Here is a 21,884-nt window from a genome sequence, read left to right on the forward strand (position 1 = left end):
ATGAATACTAAAGGATAATTTTATAAATGGAGCCTAGTTCCAATCTTCAAGCTCTGTGATGCTTCACAAGTGAGACTTGAGCGTCACCCTTTGTGAAAGAGAATTTGTGTCTATGTTCATGCTCTGGAGAGGAGCCACTTGCACTGAAATCCTTTGGTTCTAACCAAACGATTCTAACCACTGTGATGGTCTCATGGTGTGTGGATACCACCATGCCCTTGGAACCATGTTGTACAGTCCCCAAGACCAGTAGAAGAATGTTCAACGTACATCTATCAGGAAGTGCTCCCGCTCTTGACCATCGGAAAGTCTACGGATGACTTACTGTTGGTTTCAAGACTCTCACAGAGTTCACTTTTCACCTCGCCATTTGGTCTGTCATTGCCTTTTTGGATCAGTTTGCTTTGCATGGTGGCAGCGGTCACCACAGCCTTGAAGCTCCTCTTGCGTTTTTGAACGTTCTGCTCTGGATGAAAAATTATAATATAAACCTTGGGCATATACAGCATGCCTAGAGACACCGAAGCACTTAAACTCATGGAGACAGTGAGTGTTGTTGTCTGGATGTACATCTGAGGAAGGAAAAAAACAAAAGGAATCAATGTTGGTAAGCCTGATCTAAGATACAGCAAATAACACAACCATTTTCTGAAATTATTCCAGATTCTCTTCTAAAAGGTCCTTATTAAAATTACCCTTACTTATAGTCAAACATTCCTTTATCCCCACCCACAGATGTAGATAAAGTTGTATTATTGATAAAGCCCAATTCCTTAAAACAGACCAAAAAACAACTAGGCTGATGGAGCTTAATTTCCTGCTTAGATTGTAATTAACTATATATAAGGAAGGGAACAAAACTAGTCTAGTAAAAAACTAACACGTTATGTCACACAAACCTTCTTCATGGAGGTATCCCAGGGTCAAACAATAAACTTAACCTAGAAGGTAAATTATATACAGTAGAAATAGAGTGGGAGTGAAATAGTCCATAACATCACTATTTCACACCATTGCTTGGATAATGCTAGTGTTTGCATCTACACATAATGACTTAAGTCGAGCTTCCAAACCTGATAAATCACAAGCATGCCATAAGGGCTTGATTTTTTTAACAGCCTCTCCCACCCAAGGATAATTCTGAGGGGGTTCTAGATGACAGCATCAGATCCAAATATGCGTGGGTGCTTTTAGAAAATAACAAAAGACTTCCTCCTTCCAGGATTGAAATATGCCCTTCGGGGATGGGTCCTGACATCTGCATTTTGAGAATTCTCCCTGTGTGTTCATTTTTTATCCTTATTTTACTGAAATTGACTGCTCTGGTGCTTACAAAGAGAAGGCCCTCTGGAAGATTTTTCTTCCTGCAATCTAGAGGTTAATGAGCTGAAAAAGTCAAGCATAAAATCATTGCTTTTGGCTTTTTCATTTTGTTATGAAAACAGACATGATAATATTTTAATCTTTTCTCTTCCCCAGTATTATTGAGGTATAATCAAAAAATAGAAATTCTATATATTTAAGTATAGAACTTGATATTTTGCTGAACATATTATGAAATTATCTCAATCAAGTTAATTAATGTATCCATTACAGTTACCACTTTCTTTCTTTCATTCTTTTTTTTTTTTTTTTAATTTGGCTACATCAGATCTTAGTTGCAGCTCAGAGGTGCTTCACTGCAGTACATGGCTGTGGTTGCCAACAACATGTGGGATATTAGTTCCATAACCAGGGATTGAACCCATATCCCCCTCATTGAAAGTCAGATTCTTAACCACTGGATCACCAGAGAAGATTCTTATTCATTCTTTTTATTTTATTTTACTTTTTGGTGAGAATGTTTGAGCAAATTTCTTAGCAAATTTCAAGTGTATGCAATTCAGTAATTTGACTATAGTCACATATTCATCTTGCATTACTGGAAGTTCATGCATTTTGAACAGTATCTCCCCAGTTCCCCTTCCCCTACCCTTGGCAACCACAGTTCTGCTCTCTGCTTCTATGAGTCTGCCTATTTAAAATATTTTTTAAATATTTAAAATATTTAGGCTGTTTTAGAGCCAACTAATCGGAAAAGACCCTGATGCTGGAAAGATTGAGGGTAGGAGGAAAAGGGGGCAACAGAGGATGAGACGGTTGAATGGCATCATCGACTCAATGACATGAGTTTGAGCAAACACCAGGAGATAGTGAAAGACAGAGACGCCTGGTGTGCTGCAGCCCATGGGGTTGCCAAGAATTGGACACAGCTGAGCGACTGAACAACAATTTTAGATTCCACATGTGAGTGAAATCATGTGGCATTTGTCTTTCAGTATCTGGGTAATTTCCCTTAGAATAATGTCCTCCAGGTTCATCCATGTTGCCACAAATGTCAAGATTTCCTTTTTTTTTTTTTTTTGAGAGTCAGTAATATTCTATCATATGATTTATATCACATCTTTAAAAATAAAAACCTTTGATTTACTAACATTTTTCATTTCCTGAGCTCAAAAGATAATTTTTCCCAAATAAGTTTGGAATACTGAGGCTACAAAGTAGCCATGTTTTAAGATTATGAAGAGATCCCTTTATCATTTACACATCTGTTCACCTGTAATGATACCTCTGAAAACATAAAGTTGTCAGATTGCATCTGGTAATCCCCAGGACCCAAACAAATGTGTCCTTTTTAATAAAGGCTCAAAATACATATACCTTCAAGGATAAATACTTGAATCAACCTATGGCTGCCTTTTTCTAGGGGAGACTGTTTCTATTAACAGATGACAAAGCCTTGAATAAGACACTGTCCAACCTGTGAAGAAAACTTCAGACACCACTAAAGAGGCTGTCCTTGTCAGAGAAATCATATCCTGTGGATTACTGAGTTTAAGTTCAGTTTATCTACCACTGAAGCTGCTCTTTGCTTAAAACCCTATCATGAGTGTGGGAACACTCATCAAGTAGGGATATTTAGGATTGGCTTGTTTCAAAGTTCACCTCCTCCAGGAAGTCTTCCATGATAAATCTTATCTTAATTATATTGTCCTTATTTTACTTCTAAGCACTAACGCATTGAAAAATAAATACAGTGGAGCACTTGCTAATGTGTAACTATGTAATTACAGTCATTTATGTAAACTTTGTAAAAATTCATATAAAACATACAACTAGAGTATAAACTTCCTTAGGATCTGTAATCCACATTTTTCCTTACATATCTCTAAAAATTACATAATAATTACTTAGATACCACTCATAATACAGAAATTACATAATAATTACACAATAATTATGTAATAATAATAAGAAATTGCATAATAATTATATACATAATGTAATTACATAATAATTACTTGGAGAAGGAAATGGCAAGCTACTCCAATATTCTTGCCTAGAGAATCCCAGGGACAGAGGAGCCTGATGGGTTATAGTCCATGGGGTCGCAAAGACTCAAGACATGACTTAGCAACTAATCAATAATAATTACTTAGATACCACTCATTATTTTCAAGTATATGAAGATCTTCAATAATCCCTTGATTTATACAAATAATAAAAAATATGTTTTCTATACATTCCACTCTATAAAATGGACATTGATATTGATGACGTTTTAAATGAGAAACACAAAATAATGAGATGTGAATCTAGATTATATAGGTTGGGCTATGCATGTGCACGTGCATGCTAAGTCACTTCAGTCATGTCCTACTGCTTGTGACCCCATGGACTGCAGCCCACTAGGCTCCTCTGTAAGTGGGATACACAGGCAAGAATACTGGAGTGGGTGGCCAGCCTCAATAGAGGCATCATGAAAATACATCCCTCAGCAAAGTGATAAATTGTACACGTCATGACCTCTTAGGCTCAGTTCAGTTCAGTCGCTCAGTCGTGTCCAACTCTTTGCGACATCATGGACTGCAGAACTCCAGGCTTCCCTCTCCATCACCAACTCCCGGAGCTTACTCAAACTCATGTCCATTGAGTCAGTGATGCCATCCAACCATCTCATCCTCTGTCATCCTCTTCTCCTACCTTCAATCTTGCCCGGCATCAGGGTCTTTTCCAATGAGTCAGTTCTCAGGTGGCCAAAGTATTGGAGCTTCAGCTTCAGCATCAGTCCTTCCAATGAATTGATTGGCTGGATATCCTTGCAGTCCAAGGGACCCTCAAGAGTCTTATCCAACACCACAGTTCAAAAGCATCAATTCTTTGGTACTCAACTTCCTTTATAGTCCAACTCTCACATCCATACATGACTACTGGAAAAACCATTGCTTTGACTAGGCTACCCACCAACAAGTGAAAACCCATATTATATTTGAGAGAACTATACAGTGGAAGTGAGAAATAGATTTAAGGGACTAGACTCATAGACAGAGTGCCTGATGAACTATGGATGGAGGTTCATGACATTGTACAGGAAACAGGAATCAAGACCATCGCCAAGAAAAAGAAATGCAAAAAAGCAAAATGGCTGTCTGAGGAGGCATTACAAATAGCTGTGAAAAGAAGGGAAGTGAAGAGCAAAGGAGAAAAGGAAAGATATACCCATATGAATGCAGTTTCCAAAGAATAGGAAGGAGAAATAAGAACGCCTTCATCAGTGATCAGTGCAAAGAAATAGAGGAAAATAATAGAATGGGAAAGACTAGAGATTTCTTCAAGAAAATTAGAGATACCAAGGGAACATTTCATACAAAGTAGTTCATACAAAGATGCTCAATAAAGGACATAAATGTTAGCAACCTAATAGAAGCAGAAGATATTAAGAAGAGGTGGCAAGAATACACAGAAGAACGTACAAAAAATCTTCATGACCCAGATATTTACAATGGTGTGATCACTCACCTAGAGCCAGACATCCTGGAATGTGAAGTCAAATGGGCCTTAGGAAGCATCACTATGAACAAAGCTAGTGGAGGTGATGGAATTCCAGTTGAGATATTTCAAACCCTGAAAGATATGCTGTGAAAGTGCTGCACTCAATATGCCAGCAAATTTGGAGAACTCAGCAGTGGCCACAGGACTGGAAAAGATCAGTTTTCATCCCAATCCCAAAGAAAGGCAATGCCAAAGAATGCTCAAACTACCACACAATTGCACTCATCTCACATTCTAGTAAAGTAATGCTTAAAATTCTCCAAGCCAGGTTTCAGCAATATGTGAACCGTGAACTTCAAGAGGTGCAAGGTGGATTTAGAAAAGGCAGAGGGACCAGAGATCAACTTGCCAACATCCACTGGGTCATCAAAAAAGCAAGAGAGTTCCAGAAAAACATCTATTTCTGCTTTATTGACTATGCCAAAGCCTTTGACTGTGTGGATCACAATAAACTGTGGAAAATTCTCAAAGTGATGGCAATACCAGACCACCTGACCTGCCTCTTGAGAAACCTGTATACAAGTCAGGAAGCAACAGTTAGAACTGGACATGGAACAACAGACTGGTTTCAAATAGGAAAAGGAGTACATCAAGGCTGTATATTGTCACCCTGTTTATTTAACTTATATGCAGAGTATATCATGAGAAACTCTGGGCTGGAGGAAGCACAAGCTGGAATCAAGATTGCCGGGAGAAATATCAATACCCTCAGATATGCAGATGACACCACCCTTATGACAGAAAGTGAAGAAGAACTAAAGAGCCTCTTGATGAAAGTGAAAGAGGAGAATGAAAAAGTTGGCTTAAACTCAACATTCAGAAAACAAAGATCATGGCATCCAGCCATCACTTCATGGCAAATAGATGAGGAAACAGGGGAAACAGTGGCTGACTTTATTTTTCTGGGCTCCAAAATCACTGCAGATGGTGATTGCAGCCATGAAATTAAAAGACACTTATTCTTTGGAAGGAAAGTTATGACTAACTTAGATAGCATAGTGAAAAGCAGAGACATTACTTTGTCAACAAAGGTCCATCTAGTCAAGGCTATGGTTTTTCCAGTGGTCATATATGGATTTGAGGGTTGGACTATAAAGAAAGCTGACCACCAAAGAACTGATGTTTGGTGTTGGAGAAGACTCTTGAGAGTCCCTTGGATTGCAAGGAGATCCAACCAGTCCATCATAAAGGAAATCAGTCCTGAATATTCATTGGAAGGACTAATGCTGAAGCTGAAACTCCAATACTTTGGCCACCTGATGCAAAGAGCTGTCTCATTTGAAAAGATCCTGATGCTGGAAAAGATTGAGTGCAGGAGGAGAACGGGACAGCAGAGGATGAGATGGTTGGATGGCATCACCAACTCAATGGACACGGGTTTGGGTGGACTCCGGGAGTTGGTGATGGACAGGGAGGCCTGGCATGCTGCAGTTCATGGGGTCACAAGGAGTCGGAAAGGACTGAGTGACTGAACTAAAAAAGATCTACTACAATTAAGAAAGTGAAAATGAAGTCTCTCAGTCGTGTCTGACTCTTTGAGACCCCATGGAGTGTAGCCTATCATGCTCCTCCATCTATGGGATTTTCCAGGCAAGAGTGTTGGAGTGGATTGCCATTTCTTTCTCCAGGGGATCTTCCTGACCCAGGAATCAAACCCGGGTCTCCCTCATTGCAGGTAGACGCTTTATCGTCTGAGCCACCAGGGAAGCCCACTACAATTAAAAAGGTCCTGTTAAAATGTGACAATGTGCCTTTAAACCACATAAACCTCCCTCCCATAAGATATGCCACCTACTTTTAGGCAACTTATGAATACTCATAAGCTTCTCTTGCATTGGTTAGTCCTCTTTGGATTCCTACTTATTCTCCTGCTAGTATTGCTTCAGAAAGGCTATGCAGAAAATGGGCTGCACAGAAAGGATATAAAGAAAAAATAGAGCCAAATGCAAACTACAGATATAAATATTTCAAAGTCTCTCAAATAGGTAACCATCAATTTTATCCAAGTCAGACCCAGCCAAGTCAATTTAACTTAAAAAAGAAACAAATCCAAACATAAATACCTCCAGAGATGAAACAGCCATGAAACGATAGGAACATCCACATTGATTATGCTCCTGCTCAGTTGCTAAGTTGTGTTCAATTTTTTTGGGACCCCATGGACTGCAGTCTGCAAGCCTCCTCTGTGCATGGGATTTTCCAGGCAAGAATATTGGAGTGGGTTGCTATTTCCTCCTCCAGAGGATCTTCTCCACCCAGGGATCAAACCTGCATCTCCTACATTGGCTGGTGGGGTTATTACCACTAAGCCACAGGGAAGCCCACTACATTGATTACTAGGATTCTTTTTATAAGTCTTAATCTGCTGGTCTTTTAAAAACATATAATACTAGACCAAACAATTCATAAACACCTTTCTAGTTTGAAAGTCTTATAAATTTTATCTGCTACCATAAATATACATGATAAATTTCTTCCCCTTTTCAGAATAATTTCTGTAATATATAGTAAATTTTATTTTGCTAAATATTAAGCATGAAGTAGATTCTGAAATGCTGGTTTTGACATAAATGCATTACTGTAGTCTGTCCTTTCAGCAAACCAACTCAATAGAAGATGTAATAAACATAGAATTAGGCCAAATAGTACTATGCTTAGTGTTTCAAGCTCTCCTTTAGTCACTATGCTTACAAATTATGCCATAATGCTGACCTTACTTATGTGCTCTCTTATAACAGCTTATGAAAATTTTAATGTGAGTTTACTACATAAAAAGCATTTATACCAAAATCATACCCTAAAATCTAAAACCTTATGATGGCCAAGTCTTTGTTAACAGGATTTTGGACTGTGAGCAGACTGAGTTTTGGAACTTCATATTTGAATATGTAATGAAATGAAAATGCATATATATTATAACCTCAGTGAAAGCAAAATAAGCAAAGAAATAAAATGCCACCACCTACTGTCATTCTAGAGATGCTAACGTCTTAGCACCAAGGATGATAGGACTTTTAGTATCTCCCATATTTTGGAAGAAATGGAAAAATTACATTAAAGGATTGATGTTTCCAAAAACCTCCTGGATTTCTTTTATACCTGTTGAATAGTCTAATTATTTGAGTCATGTAAGGAAGGAACATGATCAAGCAGACCTAAAATTGAATTCCAGAACCAGTGCTTATGATTTATAATTTTTTTTAAGATATAGAGATTTACAGAGAAACTCCACAATTGCCTTGTGTGTGGTAAAATTCCCTAGTTGACCCACCAGGTGACAATAAAACATCCCTGGCAATTGAACAGTTATGAGATCTTGTTTTCCTCCCTGACCTTTAATTTCTTACCTAAGAAATGGAGGAAATTAACACTTTTCTCATAGAAGGATTATAGGTAGAATGGCATGATAGTAGTTTAGTGACTAAGTAGTGTCTGACTCTTGCCCGCCAGGCTCCTCTGCCCATGGGATTTTCCAGGTAAGAATACTGGAATGGGTTTCCATTTCCTTCTCCAGGGGATCTTCCCAACCCAAAGATCAAACTCATGTCTCCTGCTTGGCGGGCAGATTCTTTATTACTGAGCCACCAAAATGGAGAAAAATAGTACTTTTTCATAGAAAGGTTACAGATGAAATGACATAATTTTTATAAAATGACTCAAAGGCACAAAAGCATAGTAGCTCAACAAATATTATTTGCCCTACAACTTTGACTCTAAAAGGCTGCCAACAAAGCATACTTCCAGGAATATAGAAGAAGAGAGTGGTCTATGAGTCAGTTATCCAGAGTAGACAGTTTAATGAAGAGCTGACAGCCATGCTCCGACTATATGATATAAAGGAAAGTGCTTCTGGAATTGTACTTCAAAGTAGGCAAACAAAATTTTGCCTCAAAGTCAACTCCTATTTGCTGAAAGGGAGTAGAATAGTGTACTGGCTTTCTATATCAAAGTTACAACTCACCAGAATATCCTAACTATATTAGGAGGGAACTATATTTAACTCCCTATAACCAACATAAATCCGTTGAGAAATGCTGACAATGGTACTGGATATGTTAATGTAACCTTCTTCTTTCCATCCTTCTTTTATGCCCCACCTTCTGCCCCCTATCACTCCAAGATACTAGTACTTGGAGGAAGGGGAGTGTCTTTTCTATTATGTCCACTGATAGCCTGTCACTCCCCTCTGCCTCTATGACTCCTGGACATTTTGAATCTGAAACAATCAGATGCACTGAAACAGATTTAAATGATGTCTAGCTAAGTCAGGGAGGAGATGGCACAATAGAGCATATTAACATGACATCTTTTCTGGGACCTATTACAGATTCTTCTTCATTCTCTGCAGGAGTCATATGTGCACATCCAGGGTCTACTCAGTGTAGGTCGTAACCTGGAATCACTAAAGACTACAGGAAGAGTAAGGAGGGAAGAGATTATATTACTTCAGGAGACAGGTCAGCTTTCAACCCTTTCAACCAGCCGCCTGCACACAGAACTCTACAGATATCCAAGCTGGTAAGTTTTCAACTCCTAAGTAACTAAGGTAACCTATTATGAAATCTAATGCCCCAAATGGGTTTGTGCCATTTGATAAGAAACAGATTATTTATTCCTCAATATTTCTGCCTGGCCCTGGATGGTTTCACTTCACTTTCTGCCAGCCAGCCAGGTCCTATTTGGCTGCCTCACACACAGTCTGACCGGTGAGAAAGCTACGTTTACTTTTAAAGCCTGCCTTTCTCTACCCCTGTTATCTACTCCCTCATCTGTATGCCCACCAAAGTGACAGCTGTATTCATAAATGATTTTTCTTCTGCTTTTCAGAAGGGCTTTGGTCAGTGGACTAAAATAATCTCCTTAATTACTAGAAGTGATTAAAACAATTTTCTTTAAAGATAGAGAAGTTTATAGAGAAACTCTGGAGTTGTCTTGTGGGTGATAAAAGCCTCAAATCAACCTAGCATGCAACAATCCAAGCTAATCAAAACTCTCCTAACAACTGGACATAGCAGACACTGGGGCAATGACCCAGTTCTTTGGGCTGACCCTGAGTACTGATGAACCATCCCAAGTCCATATTAATCATTTGATCATTGTTTCTGTTTCATTTAGTTCAAATACCTTGCTGGCATCTCCTTCTAAGTCAGTTCTGAGAGATCCTCCTTATTCTCTCTAACACAACTAACATAATTACCTTGAGGTATCACAGGCCTCAGGGTTTCCCAGGTAATGGGAATGACCCAGGCTCAGTGGTGATGAATATGCCTGCTAATGCGGAAGACAACAGGTTCAATCCCTGGGAGGGGAAGACCCCTGGAGGAGGAAATGGTAACCCACTCCAGTATTCTTGATGGAAAAATCCATGGACAGAGAAGCCTGGTGGGTATAGTCTATGGAGTCACAAAGAGTCAGACACGATTGAGCATGCATGCATCCCAGACCTCAGTCCTTGGATATTTATCTCTATCTGTCTGTCTGTCTGTCTGTCTATCTATATATCTATCGGATCAGCTTTCCAGGTGTACTGTCTGTACTCAGACTCCTTCACTAGGAAAGACATCATGTTAAGTCACTTCAGTTGTGTCTGACTCTTTGGGACCCTATAGAATGTAGCCCACCAGGTTCCTCTGTCCATGGGATTCTCCAGGCAAGGAGGTTGTAGTGGATTGCCATTCCCTTCTCCAGGGATCTCCCCAACCAGGAAATCAAACCCACGTCTCTTATATTTCCTGCACTGGCAGCCTGGTTCTTTACCACGGGTGCCACCTGGGAAAGACATCATAATTGATTTAATGTTCTTCTTCCCTCATTCATTCTTGTCCCACCATTCTGGCCTATTGGCTAATCTTAAAACACATCAAGCATGCTTCGGCTTTGAGCCTTTTAAATTTGATGCCTGCCCCTTTACCTCCTTCAGGAAGTGTTCCTTTCTGAACTGTTCTTTCTCAGTGAATCCTTTCCTAAACATGAAGTTAAAGACTGTAAACCTCACCTCTTCATCAGCTTTTACTTTCCCAACTTTATTTCACTCCTCAGTATCTAACATTTTCTACCATAAAAGTCTATATATTTTACTAATTATATATTGCCTTTTCCCCTTAACTGGAATAAAAATTCTATGAGTCCAGGGATGTTGATGTATTTTATTCACTGCTATAAATGACACCTAGGACACTGCCTGAATACATGAACTTTCTGTATTCTTTAAGGCATTCTTACTCTTGACTTTGACTTTTAAAGGAAATAACCTATGGGGACTTCCCTAGTGTCACAGTAGATAAGAATCCACCTGCCAATTCAGGGAACACAGGTTCAATCCCAGGTCCTAGAGGATTGAACATGACATGGAGCAACTAAACCCATGTGCCACAACTACTGAACCCATCTGCTGCAACTACTCAAGCCTGCATGCCTGGAGCCTGAGCTCCGAACAAAAGAAGCCCCTACAATGAGAAGCCTGTGCGCCACAACGAAGAGTAGTCCCCACTCACTGCAACTAGAGAAAGCCTCCGTACAGCAATGAAGACCTAGTGCAACCAAAGATTAAATAAATGCATAAATAATTCCTTTTAAGGAAATAACTCATGCAATTTCAACAGGAAAAATGACATCAGACTCTAAAGCTAGAAAATATATGAAAATGTGAGGGCCCCATTTCCTTCAGATCAGTACCTAGGCTAGAACAGAAACTATTGCATATATAAACATGATGATCTCTTAATTTATTTTTAAAAAAATATTTATCCAGTTATTTGACTGCATCAGGTCTTGGTTGGGCATGTGGGGTCTCTAGTTGCACCATGAGGGATCTAGTTCCCTGATCAGAGATTGAATCCAGGTCCCTGCATTGGGAGCATGGTCTTAGCCACTGTACCACCAGGGAAGTCCCAAGATGCTCTTTTAAGCTGTAAATAAGACAGTTTAGTCAAAGTCAGTGTTCTCCACATTTTTTAAACATGTATTTATTGGAGGCTAATTACTTTACAATATTGTGGTGGTTTTTTGCTAATCACTGACATGAATCAGCCATGGGTGCACATGTGTCCCACCATCCTGAACCCCTCTCTCACCTCCCTCCCCACCCCATCCCTCCAGGTTGTCCCAGAGCACCAGCTTTGAGTGCCCTGCTTCATACAATGAACTTGCACTGGTGATCTAGTTCACATATTGTAATATACATGTTTCAATGCTATTCTCTCATATCGTCCCACCCTTGCCTTCTCCCACATAGTCCAAAAGTCTGTTCTTTACATCTGTGTCTCTTTTGCTGTCTTGCATGTAGCATCAGGACATGGGAACTCTGGGCTCAGCTCTACATCCTTCGCCAACTTAAGAAATGTACAATTCAGAGTAAAGCACTCCCACTAGTTATAAACGCCCACAGACTTAAAGATTTTAAGGAGACAGTGTATATAAAGTATTGGCACCTGGAATATGAAAGTGAAATTCACTCAGGCGTGTCCAACTGTTTGTGACCCTATGGACTATACAGTCCATGGACTTCTCCAGGCCAGAATAGGAGTGGGTAGCCTTTTCCTTCTCCAGGGGATCTTCCCAACCCAGGGATCAAACCCAGGTCTCCCACACTGCAGGTGATTCTTTACCGACTGAGCCACAGGGAAGCTCAAGAATACTGAACTGTGTAGCCTATTCCTTCTTCTGAACCAGGAATCGAACAAGGGTCTCCTGCATTGCAGGCAGATTCTTTACCAACTATCAGAGAAGCCTAATGTTGTTATTACTTAGCCTTGCTTCTATTCTCCATGGACTTTCCTCCATTCCTCACATGATAAAGACATAATAGTACTGCTCTCTAAGAATTAGCCTTTTTAACAAGGAACACACACAAATACAGGCATGAAATGTTTGTTCATAAGGAAGCAGTTTTTATATTTGTGGGAAACACATTCAAAGAGTCATAGTCTAGTTTCATTTTGGAGAAAATCACCATCCTGAGTGTTGTGTCTCTCTTGTCAGGTAGAAATCGTAGGCTTGCTAACCTACCAACAGGTCAGAGACATTACATTGTGTTTTCATTAGTGGAGATGGAGATGGGTTTGCTCTGATCCATTTGCTGTCTCCCTTTTGTCCCCTTTTGGCCAGGACACATGTTAGTGAAATGAAGAGTCAAACCAAAGGGCGAAGACGAGGGACACAGAACTGGGCTGGTTCACTTGTGAGGTCTGAATCCTTAACCTTGGACTTATTGGTGAAAATCAGCTTCAGGGAATAGTAAAACATCTACCAACAAGTGAACTATCAGATTTTCTAAGGGTAGGGAAAAACAAGTGTGAGGAAGCTCAAGATCTTCTAAAGAAGGCAGAACTGATAATAAGCTTAAAATGAGTATTTATAATTAAATATATATGATATTTAATACTTGGATCAGTAAATAAACTTTCTATTAAAGCCTGATAGACATTTCTTAAGTAGATGCTTTAAGATAGAGTATTATTCAATAAAATGTAGACTTTAGTTTTCAACTATTCTCCATAAGTATTACTTATAGAAACAAAATAAAAAATTCCCTCAAACAATGGTGCTACATTTTTGACTGTGACATTTGCAAATGAGTATAAAGCATCTGCTTGCTGAGTGTTTATAGGTTCCTCCTTTACAGGTGTTTTGTTTTTTTTTTTTCTCTCTGTTTCCCTCCATAGACTCCTGCTTCCATGCTGCCTTTTAGCCCTTTATCATTTTTCAACAGCATGGGCAGAAACGAGAATAAGAGTAATGGAGATACATTTAATTATTATGATTTTAACACTATCCATTTGAATGTGTGCATGCATGCTCAGTTATGTTCAACTCTTTGCAACCCCATAGACTGTAGCCACCAGGCTCCTCTGTCCATGGGGTTTCCCAAGCAAGAATACTGAAGTGGGTTGCTATTTCCTTCTCCAGGGGATCTTCCTGACCCAGGGATCGAACTTGTGTTTCTTATGTGTCCTGCATTGGCAGGCAGGTTCTTTACCACTAAAGCCACCTGGGAAATCCCATCTATTTGAATAGATACAAAATATAATACAATATTTATACAAAGAGAACAAATAAAAGTTTAAATTTGTTTTATAAAGAAGCAAAGGAGAATAAACAATCATTGAGAGAACAAAGTTTATCTCGGTACTGTGTGATCATACACGCACACAGACACACATGCACACAAGCACACACACATATATGATCCCCAAATTAGGATGGTTAGATTTGGAATTTTTTGACTTTATGATAGTGTAAAAGTGATAGCCAATAAGCAGAAGCCATACTTCAAATGCTGACTTTGGCTCTTGTCCAGGGCTTGTGCTGTGTGGTATGGACACTTTCTTGTGATTCTGGGCGATGGCATTGCCACAGCGTCCAGTCATCCATGTGATCAGGAAGGTAAACTGGTACACTTACAACCATTCTGTACCCACACAACCACTGTGCTTCTTGCTTTCAGTACTGCATTCAGCAGATTACATGAAACGTTTAATACTGTATTATAAAATGGGCTTTGTGTTAGATTTTGCCCAAATGTAGGCTGGGGTGTTAATGATAGTTGAGAGGTTAGGTGAGTTAAATGTATTTTGGCTTACCCTATTTTCAGCTTATGATGGGTTTATTGGGCTGTAACTCCATAGTTAGCTGAGGAAAAAATATATGTATAATCTACCTATTATATATATATATATAATCTATCTATATTTCTGTATCTTTCTATATCTATCTATTTATCTATCATCTATCTATCATTATCCTATAGTTATCATTGTCTGGAGATGGAAGTTTTGCTAGAATTTAAATTTCAGGAGATACTTATTATATGGATTGTATTATTAAAGGAAATTTGATAGCATTATGAAAATGGTTTCAAACATAGCTTTCTAAAACTAATCATTGTTCAACTAGACACTTCCTACATAACACTTTCTAGAGCCAAAAGAATTAAAGCAGTACCTCAGTATGGAGACATAAGATGTTCTAGAAATACGATTTCTTTCCCTTGTGATATTACTTAATGCAGGAAGAATCAAGAGTAATGGTGCTAAGGGCTGAATTGTGTGGCCCCTCCCCATACCCCAAATCACATCTCCAATTTCTGACCCTCAGCACTCAGAATGTGACTGTATATGGACACACAGTCTTTAGGTAGATAATTAAGATAAATGAGGTATTTAAAGTGGGTTCCAACCTAATCTAACTTCTTATATGCTATTCTTATATGAAGAGGAGGTTAGGACACACAGAGTCACACCGGGATGTGTATGCAGAGACCCTGTGAGGACCCGTAGGCAAGAAGGGGGACACTGAAGAGGCAATGAGAGGACATCCTTGGTGGTCCCCTGTTTACGAATCTGCCTGCCAGTGCAGGGGATACAGGTTGGATCTCTGGTCTGGGAAGATCCCACATGCCATAGGTCACCTAAGCCTGTGAGCCACAACTACTGATCCTGTGCACCTAGAGCCCCCACTCTGCGACGAGAGAAGCCATTGCAATGAGCAGCCCTTACACCACAGCTGCAGAACTCCCATGCACAGCAGCAAAGACCCCATGCAGCCAAAATAATAATAATAAAAGCCAATGAGAAAGGCCTCAAAGGAAACCAACACTGTCAATACCTTGATCTCAGATTTCTAGGGTCCAGAACTATGAAAAACAAATTTATGTTTTTTGAGGCACCCAGTCCGATACTTTGTTATGGCAGCCCTAGCAGGCTAATTCAAATGAAGAGTTAAAATCACACAGAGAGTTCTATGATTGTGGTTGGTTTGTGCTTAAACAAATTAAAATTTTCTAAGATCTCTGATATTAATTAAAGAGGTGAATTTTTAGGTACCGTACAACCCACTCCAGTATTCTTGCCTGGGAAATCCCACGGACAGAGGAGCCTGGTGGGCTAAAGTCCACGGGGATTCAAGAGTTGGACATAAATTAACTCACTAAACCACCACTACCCCCACCACCACCACCCACAATAGTTACCACCATAATATCTATCACTTATTGAGGATGAGGTTATCCATATTATTGCCAAACATTTTATGGATATTAACCCTTCATGATAATCCTGTAAGTTAGGAATGGGTTCATTCTGGAGAATTTAAATAACACTTTATGAGTCACCCAACTCATGAAGATAAAGTGAAGGTTTAAACTGAAGTCTGTCTGACTTAAAAACCCGTATCTTTAGCACACACCATATGGCTCCCAAAGATATACAGAGATGTGAAAGAGCAGGGTTAATGACTTGAATCCTTACCAAGTCAGAAAATCATCCTGTTCTAACAGAGTTGGGCCAAATTTCTTAACAATAACAGAGTCTCAATTAAAGCACCTGAATTGATATTTAGTTTAGAACTCAGATGATTCAACAAAAGAAATCTCATTGTAGATCCTGGAGACTCTTTCTTAGAACTATATCTTGTTGAACTTCACAGAATCATCTAGCTGGGAACACAGACTTAGAAAGATAGATAAATTCCTCTTCTAAATGAAGATATTTAGCACTGAGTTTGCACTGGCCAGAGCAGAAGAAAACTTGATGGAACCACTGATCACCAGAAGGGACAAGGATTCCTTACATTCAGAAGACAAATAGCTGGAACGTTGTTCCTACAAAGCACGGCTACATTTCCACAGCCATCAGAGACAGGCTATTAACAACACAGTAGATAAGCAAACTTGGATTCACAAATACAGATGAACAGGCACCAAGGACTGGTAAATGTTCAGAGAAAACCGATACTATAAAAGAGAAGCATCAAACTCCATAAAAATATAAAAATAAAAATCCAAGAAGCTAGATCTACCAGAGTCAGTGGAAATAGACTTTAGAGATAAAAAATAACTATCTTTGTAAAATTTTGAAAGAAAAAGTATCAAATAAATACCATAGAAATGAATATTTTTATCATTAAAATTAACATCTCAATAGATGAGGGACTTCTGATTTTGGCTATGAAAGAGTAGTTGTGATTAAACCAGTCCACCCACTGAGAATAGCTATAAAAGAATCACAAATTTAAAAAAAAGAATGCTTGGAGGCATCAGAGAAAAACCAAGGCAGCCAGGACTTAGGAGGAAAAGATCTTAGGGTACATATACACATGCACATACACACACACAAGCACACACACATGCACACACATACACACTGGTGTGAGCTGGGTGTTTTTCACTGCTTTTATCTGTTGGGAATTTGCTGTTTCATGGTATGAGTGTTAAAGGGCAGAAATGTTTAGACAGGCTTTTTATCATCAGTCTCATGGGGCTGGGAAGTAAAACATGGAATTTGGGTTTACCAATGCAGTCGGGACTTGAGGACTCAAGACTTCAGGGTACTATAGAGAAGTGGTAGTGCTAGAGGTCAAGAACCTGCCTGCCAATGAAGATAGATGTAAGAGACTGGCATTCGATCCCTGGGTAGAGAGGATCCCCTAGAGGAGGAAATGGCAACCCACTTTCAGTATTCTTGCCTGGAGAATCCCATGGACAGAGGAGCCTGGTGGGCTACAGTTCTTAGGGTTGCAGAGTCAGACATGACTGAAGCCACTTAGCACGAGCACGATACAGAAGTGAGCCTGAGATTTATACCAACACTTTTTTCTTTAAACTTTGGTATATCTTAAGTGGGAGGGAGGAACAGACTAAAATAAACATAATCCAGATTCACAGGCTAAGAAGTTAAGCAGTGTCATAAAGGTTGGGAAATAAAATTTGGAATTTGGGTCTGTTAAGGAGAAAGGATAATTATAAACATCCTGGACTTTCAGCTAATATACCTAAAGAGATATCCTTGAAGATAAAAGAAATATCAAACACAGACAAACCCACAGAAAGCCTGAAATCTAGTCTCAAATTATCACAATCCTGGATTACATCAAGATGAAATTCCTCTACTTTAATGGTGGACTAGTGGAAAACTATAGCTTCTCTGGAGGAAAATGGCAACATCTATAATATTTACATTGTAAAAATGTACAATTTCAGGTATCCAATAACAGATTGCCAGCTACCAGCAAAGCATGTCAGGACATAAGAACAAATTAACAAAACCAAAGGGAGGGAAAAATCCAAGAGATAAAAGGGTTTGACAAATGATCTAGATACAATATTTCTTAGATGAAGTTTACAAAAGCTTGAGCATAAGTATGTTGAAGAAAATACATAATGAGATAATAGAATTTAGGGAACTGCAGTATATATATATATGTATTTAAAAATTCAAGCAAAAATTATAGGGCTGAAAATATAGAATTGAATTCAATATATGAGATTAGATTGACAGTGAAAATTAGAAATTATTTCAAACTTAATAATAATGACAGTACAGCATATCAAAAGTTGTGGGATACAGCTAAAATAAGCTTCATATATATTAGGAAAGAAAAAATTGTGCTATAATTATGCATCTCACAAAGTTAAGAGAGAGAGCATGACAGTGAGACAGAGAGCAATTAAACTCAACAAATACAGAAGGGAGAGAATAATTAGGATGAAAGATAAAAGTCAGTAAAATAGAAAACAAATGCAAAATAGGGAAAAAGCAACACAGCTAAAAATTCCTTGAAAAGACTATAAAATTAACAAGCTACTCACAAGGCTAACTAAAAATAAGGACAAGACATGGTATAAAGTCAACAAAACATACCAGTATACTAGTTCTGGATGTCCTTACCAAAAAAACAAAACACAAAGAAGATTAAAGTATATATGTAAAATTTAAGAGCAACCTAAAAAAATTAAAATGAGACAAATTTTCTGAATTTTCAAAGTAGAAAAAAGATGAATGAAAATTTGATCAATTAAAAAAATGGAAAGGAAAAGGAAAGAAACATGAGAGTACAGTAAATACAAAATTATGGTAAATATAAATCAGTGATTTTTTTTCATGGTAAATTAAATTAAAAAAAAAAACCCACAGGTTATCAGATTGGATTTTAAACGTGATTCCAATAAGGAGGGGGCTTCCCAAGTGGCACTAGTGGTAAAGAATCCGTCAGCCAATGCAGGAGACGCAAGAGACATGGTTTGATCCCTGAGTCAGGAAGATCCTCTGTAGTAGGAAATGGCAAACCACTGTAGTTTTCTTGCCTAGAGAACCCCATGGACAGAGGAGCCAGGTGGGCTATAGTCTGTGGGCCCCAAAGAGTCTGACACGACTGAGGGACTGAGTACACCATTAAAGAGAAAATAATATATAAAAGCTGAAAATAAACTAATAGGAAAAAATGTAAACACAAAAAAGAATAGTAATATTATTACCTATATATAGATTGCCAACAATACATTGTGACAATGTGAAAATGTGTGAAGCAACACATTGTAAATATACAAGAAGAAACAGACAAATCCAAAATCATTATGAGAGATTTCAATTCATCTCTTCAGAGATTTAAAATGAAACAAATGATGTAAAAATTAAGGGTAAAATAGTTTAAGTAACTCAAATAAATAATTTTAGTAACTAAAACCTTCTATTTTAATTGCATTATTTTAAAATCTAACAGACTCTTTGCATAAATTAATCATGAAATGAAATAGGAAACTTACAGGCTACATTCTTTCCCCTCAAAAACCAATCAAATCAGAATAAAAATTTAAAATTAAATAAGTGTTTGTTTTTATCTGGAAACTGAATAGCACCTCTGTAAGTAACTTGCATTAAAAAGGAAATGACAAACTATTTAGAAATGAACAATCATGAGAAACAGTACCAGTGCAACCTGATGGGTGCAACCTAAGTAATTGAAGGAAAATTTAAATCTAAAATGGCAATGCTAGGAATCAGGTAAGTCTCAAAATTAACCACAAAACTAGTCAAAGTAAAAAGAAAAAAAAAAGTCAAACTCAGTAGATGTAGAAGAAAGGAAATACCTGAGATCTGAGATAAAAGAAGAAATGAATAAGACAAAAACAACTAGCAAAGGCAGCAGACCTAACTAATAAAACCAAGTCACATTTGGTAGTATGTGATCACAAAAAGGAGATAAGATATGACTAATTGACAAAAATTATAAAGAAGATACAAATAGATGCACATTATATTTTCAGATTATTTGAGCAAATTATGTATAACTTAATGTTACTAAATATACACATCTAGAAAAAAAAAATACATTATTGTCCAGGAAATAGATATGAGAAGTTAGGGGGAAAGACTAGAAAACCATGGGGGAAAAAATTAGGGAGCTAGTACATGATTGAGAAAAGGATGGTAACCCGACACAGAGGAGAGAGTCAGTGTTGCTTGTACTATAGCACTGAGTGAGGGGACTATAAGGAAAGTGCCCACCCCACCTCCCCCATTCTGTTTCACCTCTCATTTGATGACATACTTACATTAGCATTTCTTGGGTGCTTTTGCTCTTGTAATAGGTAAGGCCCAAGACCTTGGAAAGTTTATAATCCTTTTCAGAATTAGACATTCAAATACTCATAAAATATACTGGCAGAAACAATTTTTCTCAGGTTCACTACCCTCTCAATCTTCCTTTGCGCCTCAATGTAGTTTGAAACAAAAAGCATGACAAAGAGCTTCCCTCTCGGGAGTGCTGAAAAGGGTCAGTGGAAATGCAGGATCTCTGCTCACCCCTTTATCTGTGCACTATCTCTGGGGAGCTTGACTATTCATTAGCAGTGACCCCTTTCCTAAGGTTAGCCCTAACATACGATGAGTTGGGGAGGATACCAATGTCACTCTATCTGAAAGCATGACAAATCCACATCAGCTCAGCCTCAATGACTCATAATCTTCTGTGTTCCAGACCCTAATGAATGGCATCTTCATTCTAACAGGGACCATGACTTCTTTGGTCCAGCAATAATTTTTACCTACCCTTGTTATGTACCTGCCTAGATCCTGGCAGTTCTGGACTCATCACATCACCATTTCTGAGATAATCTATATAGGGATGTCTTTAGGTGTAAGAAAATCTTATTCCCAGAAGTAAGTGCTTCTAGAAGATACAGATGAAGGTCATAAAAGCCAAGTTTTTATAGATGAAAAGCCTGAGACTTAATATTGCTTTACTTTGTACAACAATCCCTTACCATGTGTGATACAGATACTTGGGTCTTCCTGGATTCCATCCATGGCTGAAGCTTTAAAACTTTACTCGTACAAATAACAACTTTCCATACAGGCATGTCCAGAAAAGGCAATGGCAACCCACTCCAGTACTCTTGCCTGGAAAATCCCATGGACAGAGGGGCCTGATAGGCTGCAGTCCATGGGGTCGCACAGAGTCAGACATGACTGAAGTGACTTAGCAGCAGCAGCAGCAGCAGCATAAAGGCATATAGGTCATCATGCCTAGCCATGGTAATGCCATGGGGCCAGTATCAGTCCAGTGATCTGCTACTGCGTGGACTAATCACACACATTAGCACCAAGTACCTCACCCTGGAAACCCAGTTCTCTGTGGTAAAGACAGCTTTCAGGAAATGACAGAATTATTTCCAATATGTTCAAAACATTGAAACAGCCAGCAATCACAGTCTAAAGAAGATGTGGGTGTGAAAGGTGGAGCATGCTTTGAACAGATCACAGCTACAAGTCCTTTTCTAACAGATATAAACTACGTGATGTGAAAGAGAGCTTGGTTGTTTCTCCCATCCCACCCAAAGCTGAAAAAACCTCATCAAACTTTAGCAAAGGGCTATTATGAATGAATTATCTAGCAGTGCTTTAAGACTGTCATGGCCAGGGAGACTTCCCTGGTGGTCTAGTTGTTAAGACTCCACGCACCCAATGCAGGGGACTCGGGTTCGATCCGTAGTTGGGGAACTATGATCCCACATACAGTAAAGTGCAGCCAAAAATGAATAAATAAATTAAAACAAAAAAGATTATCATGGCCAGGCACCTGAGGAGGCTAAACACAGAGTGATGGAGAGGAACCTCTGTACAATCTTCCATGAGGAAACTAACCCAAGGTCCCTCCCACACAGTCTGATCCAAGCCCCAGAGCTGTTCCCTGACACTCACACTATCATCTTAGTAATATTCCCAATAAGTTCTCAG

General features: G+C 38.6%; 1 protein-coding gene across 1 annotated transcript in view; it reads right to left on the reverse strand.

Moving 5' to 3' along the window:
* The window catches only part of GRM8 (glutamate metabotropic receptor 8), an 857,461-nt gene that overhangs the window by 7,079 nt on the left and 828,498 nt on the right, over positions 1-21,884 (reverse strand). The window contains exon 9 of the mRNA XM_055590836.1: positions 326-572. Coding sequence (XP_055446811.1) covers positions 326-572 — 247 coding nt within the window. The remainder of the gene's footprint in view (positions 1-325; positions 573-21,884) is intronic.

The sequence above is a fragment of the Bubalus kerabau genome, chromosome 8, assembly GCF_029407905.1.
Source record: "Bubalus kerabau isolate K-KA32 ecotype Philippines breed swamp buffalo chromosome 8, PCC_UOA_SB_1v2, whole genome shotgun sequence".
NCBI classification, from domain to species: Eukaryota; Metazoa; Chordata; class Mammalia; order Artiodactyla; family Bovidae; genus Bubalus; species Bubalus kerabau.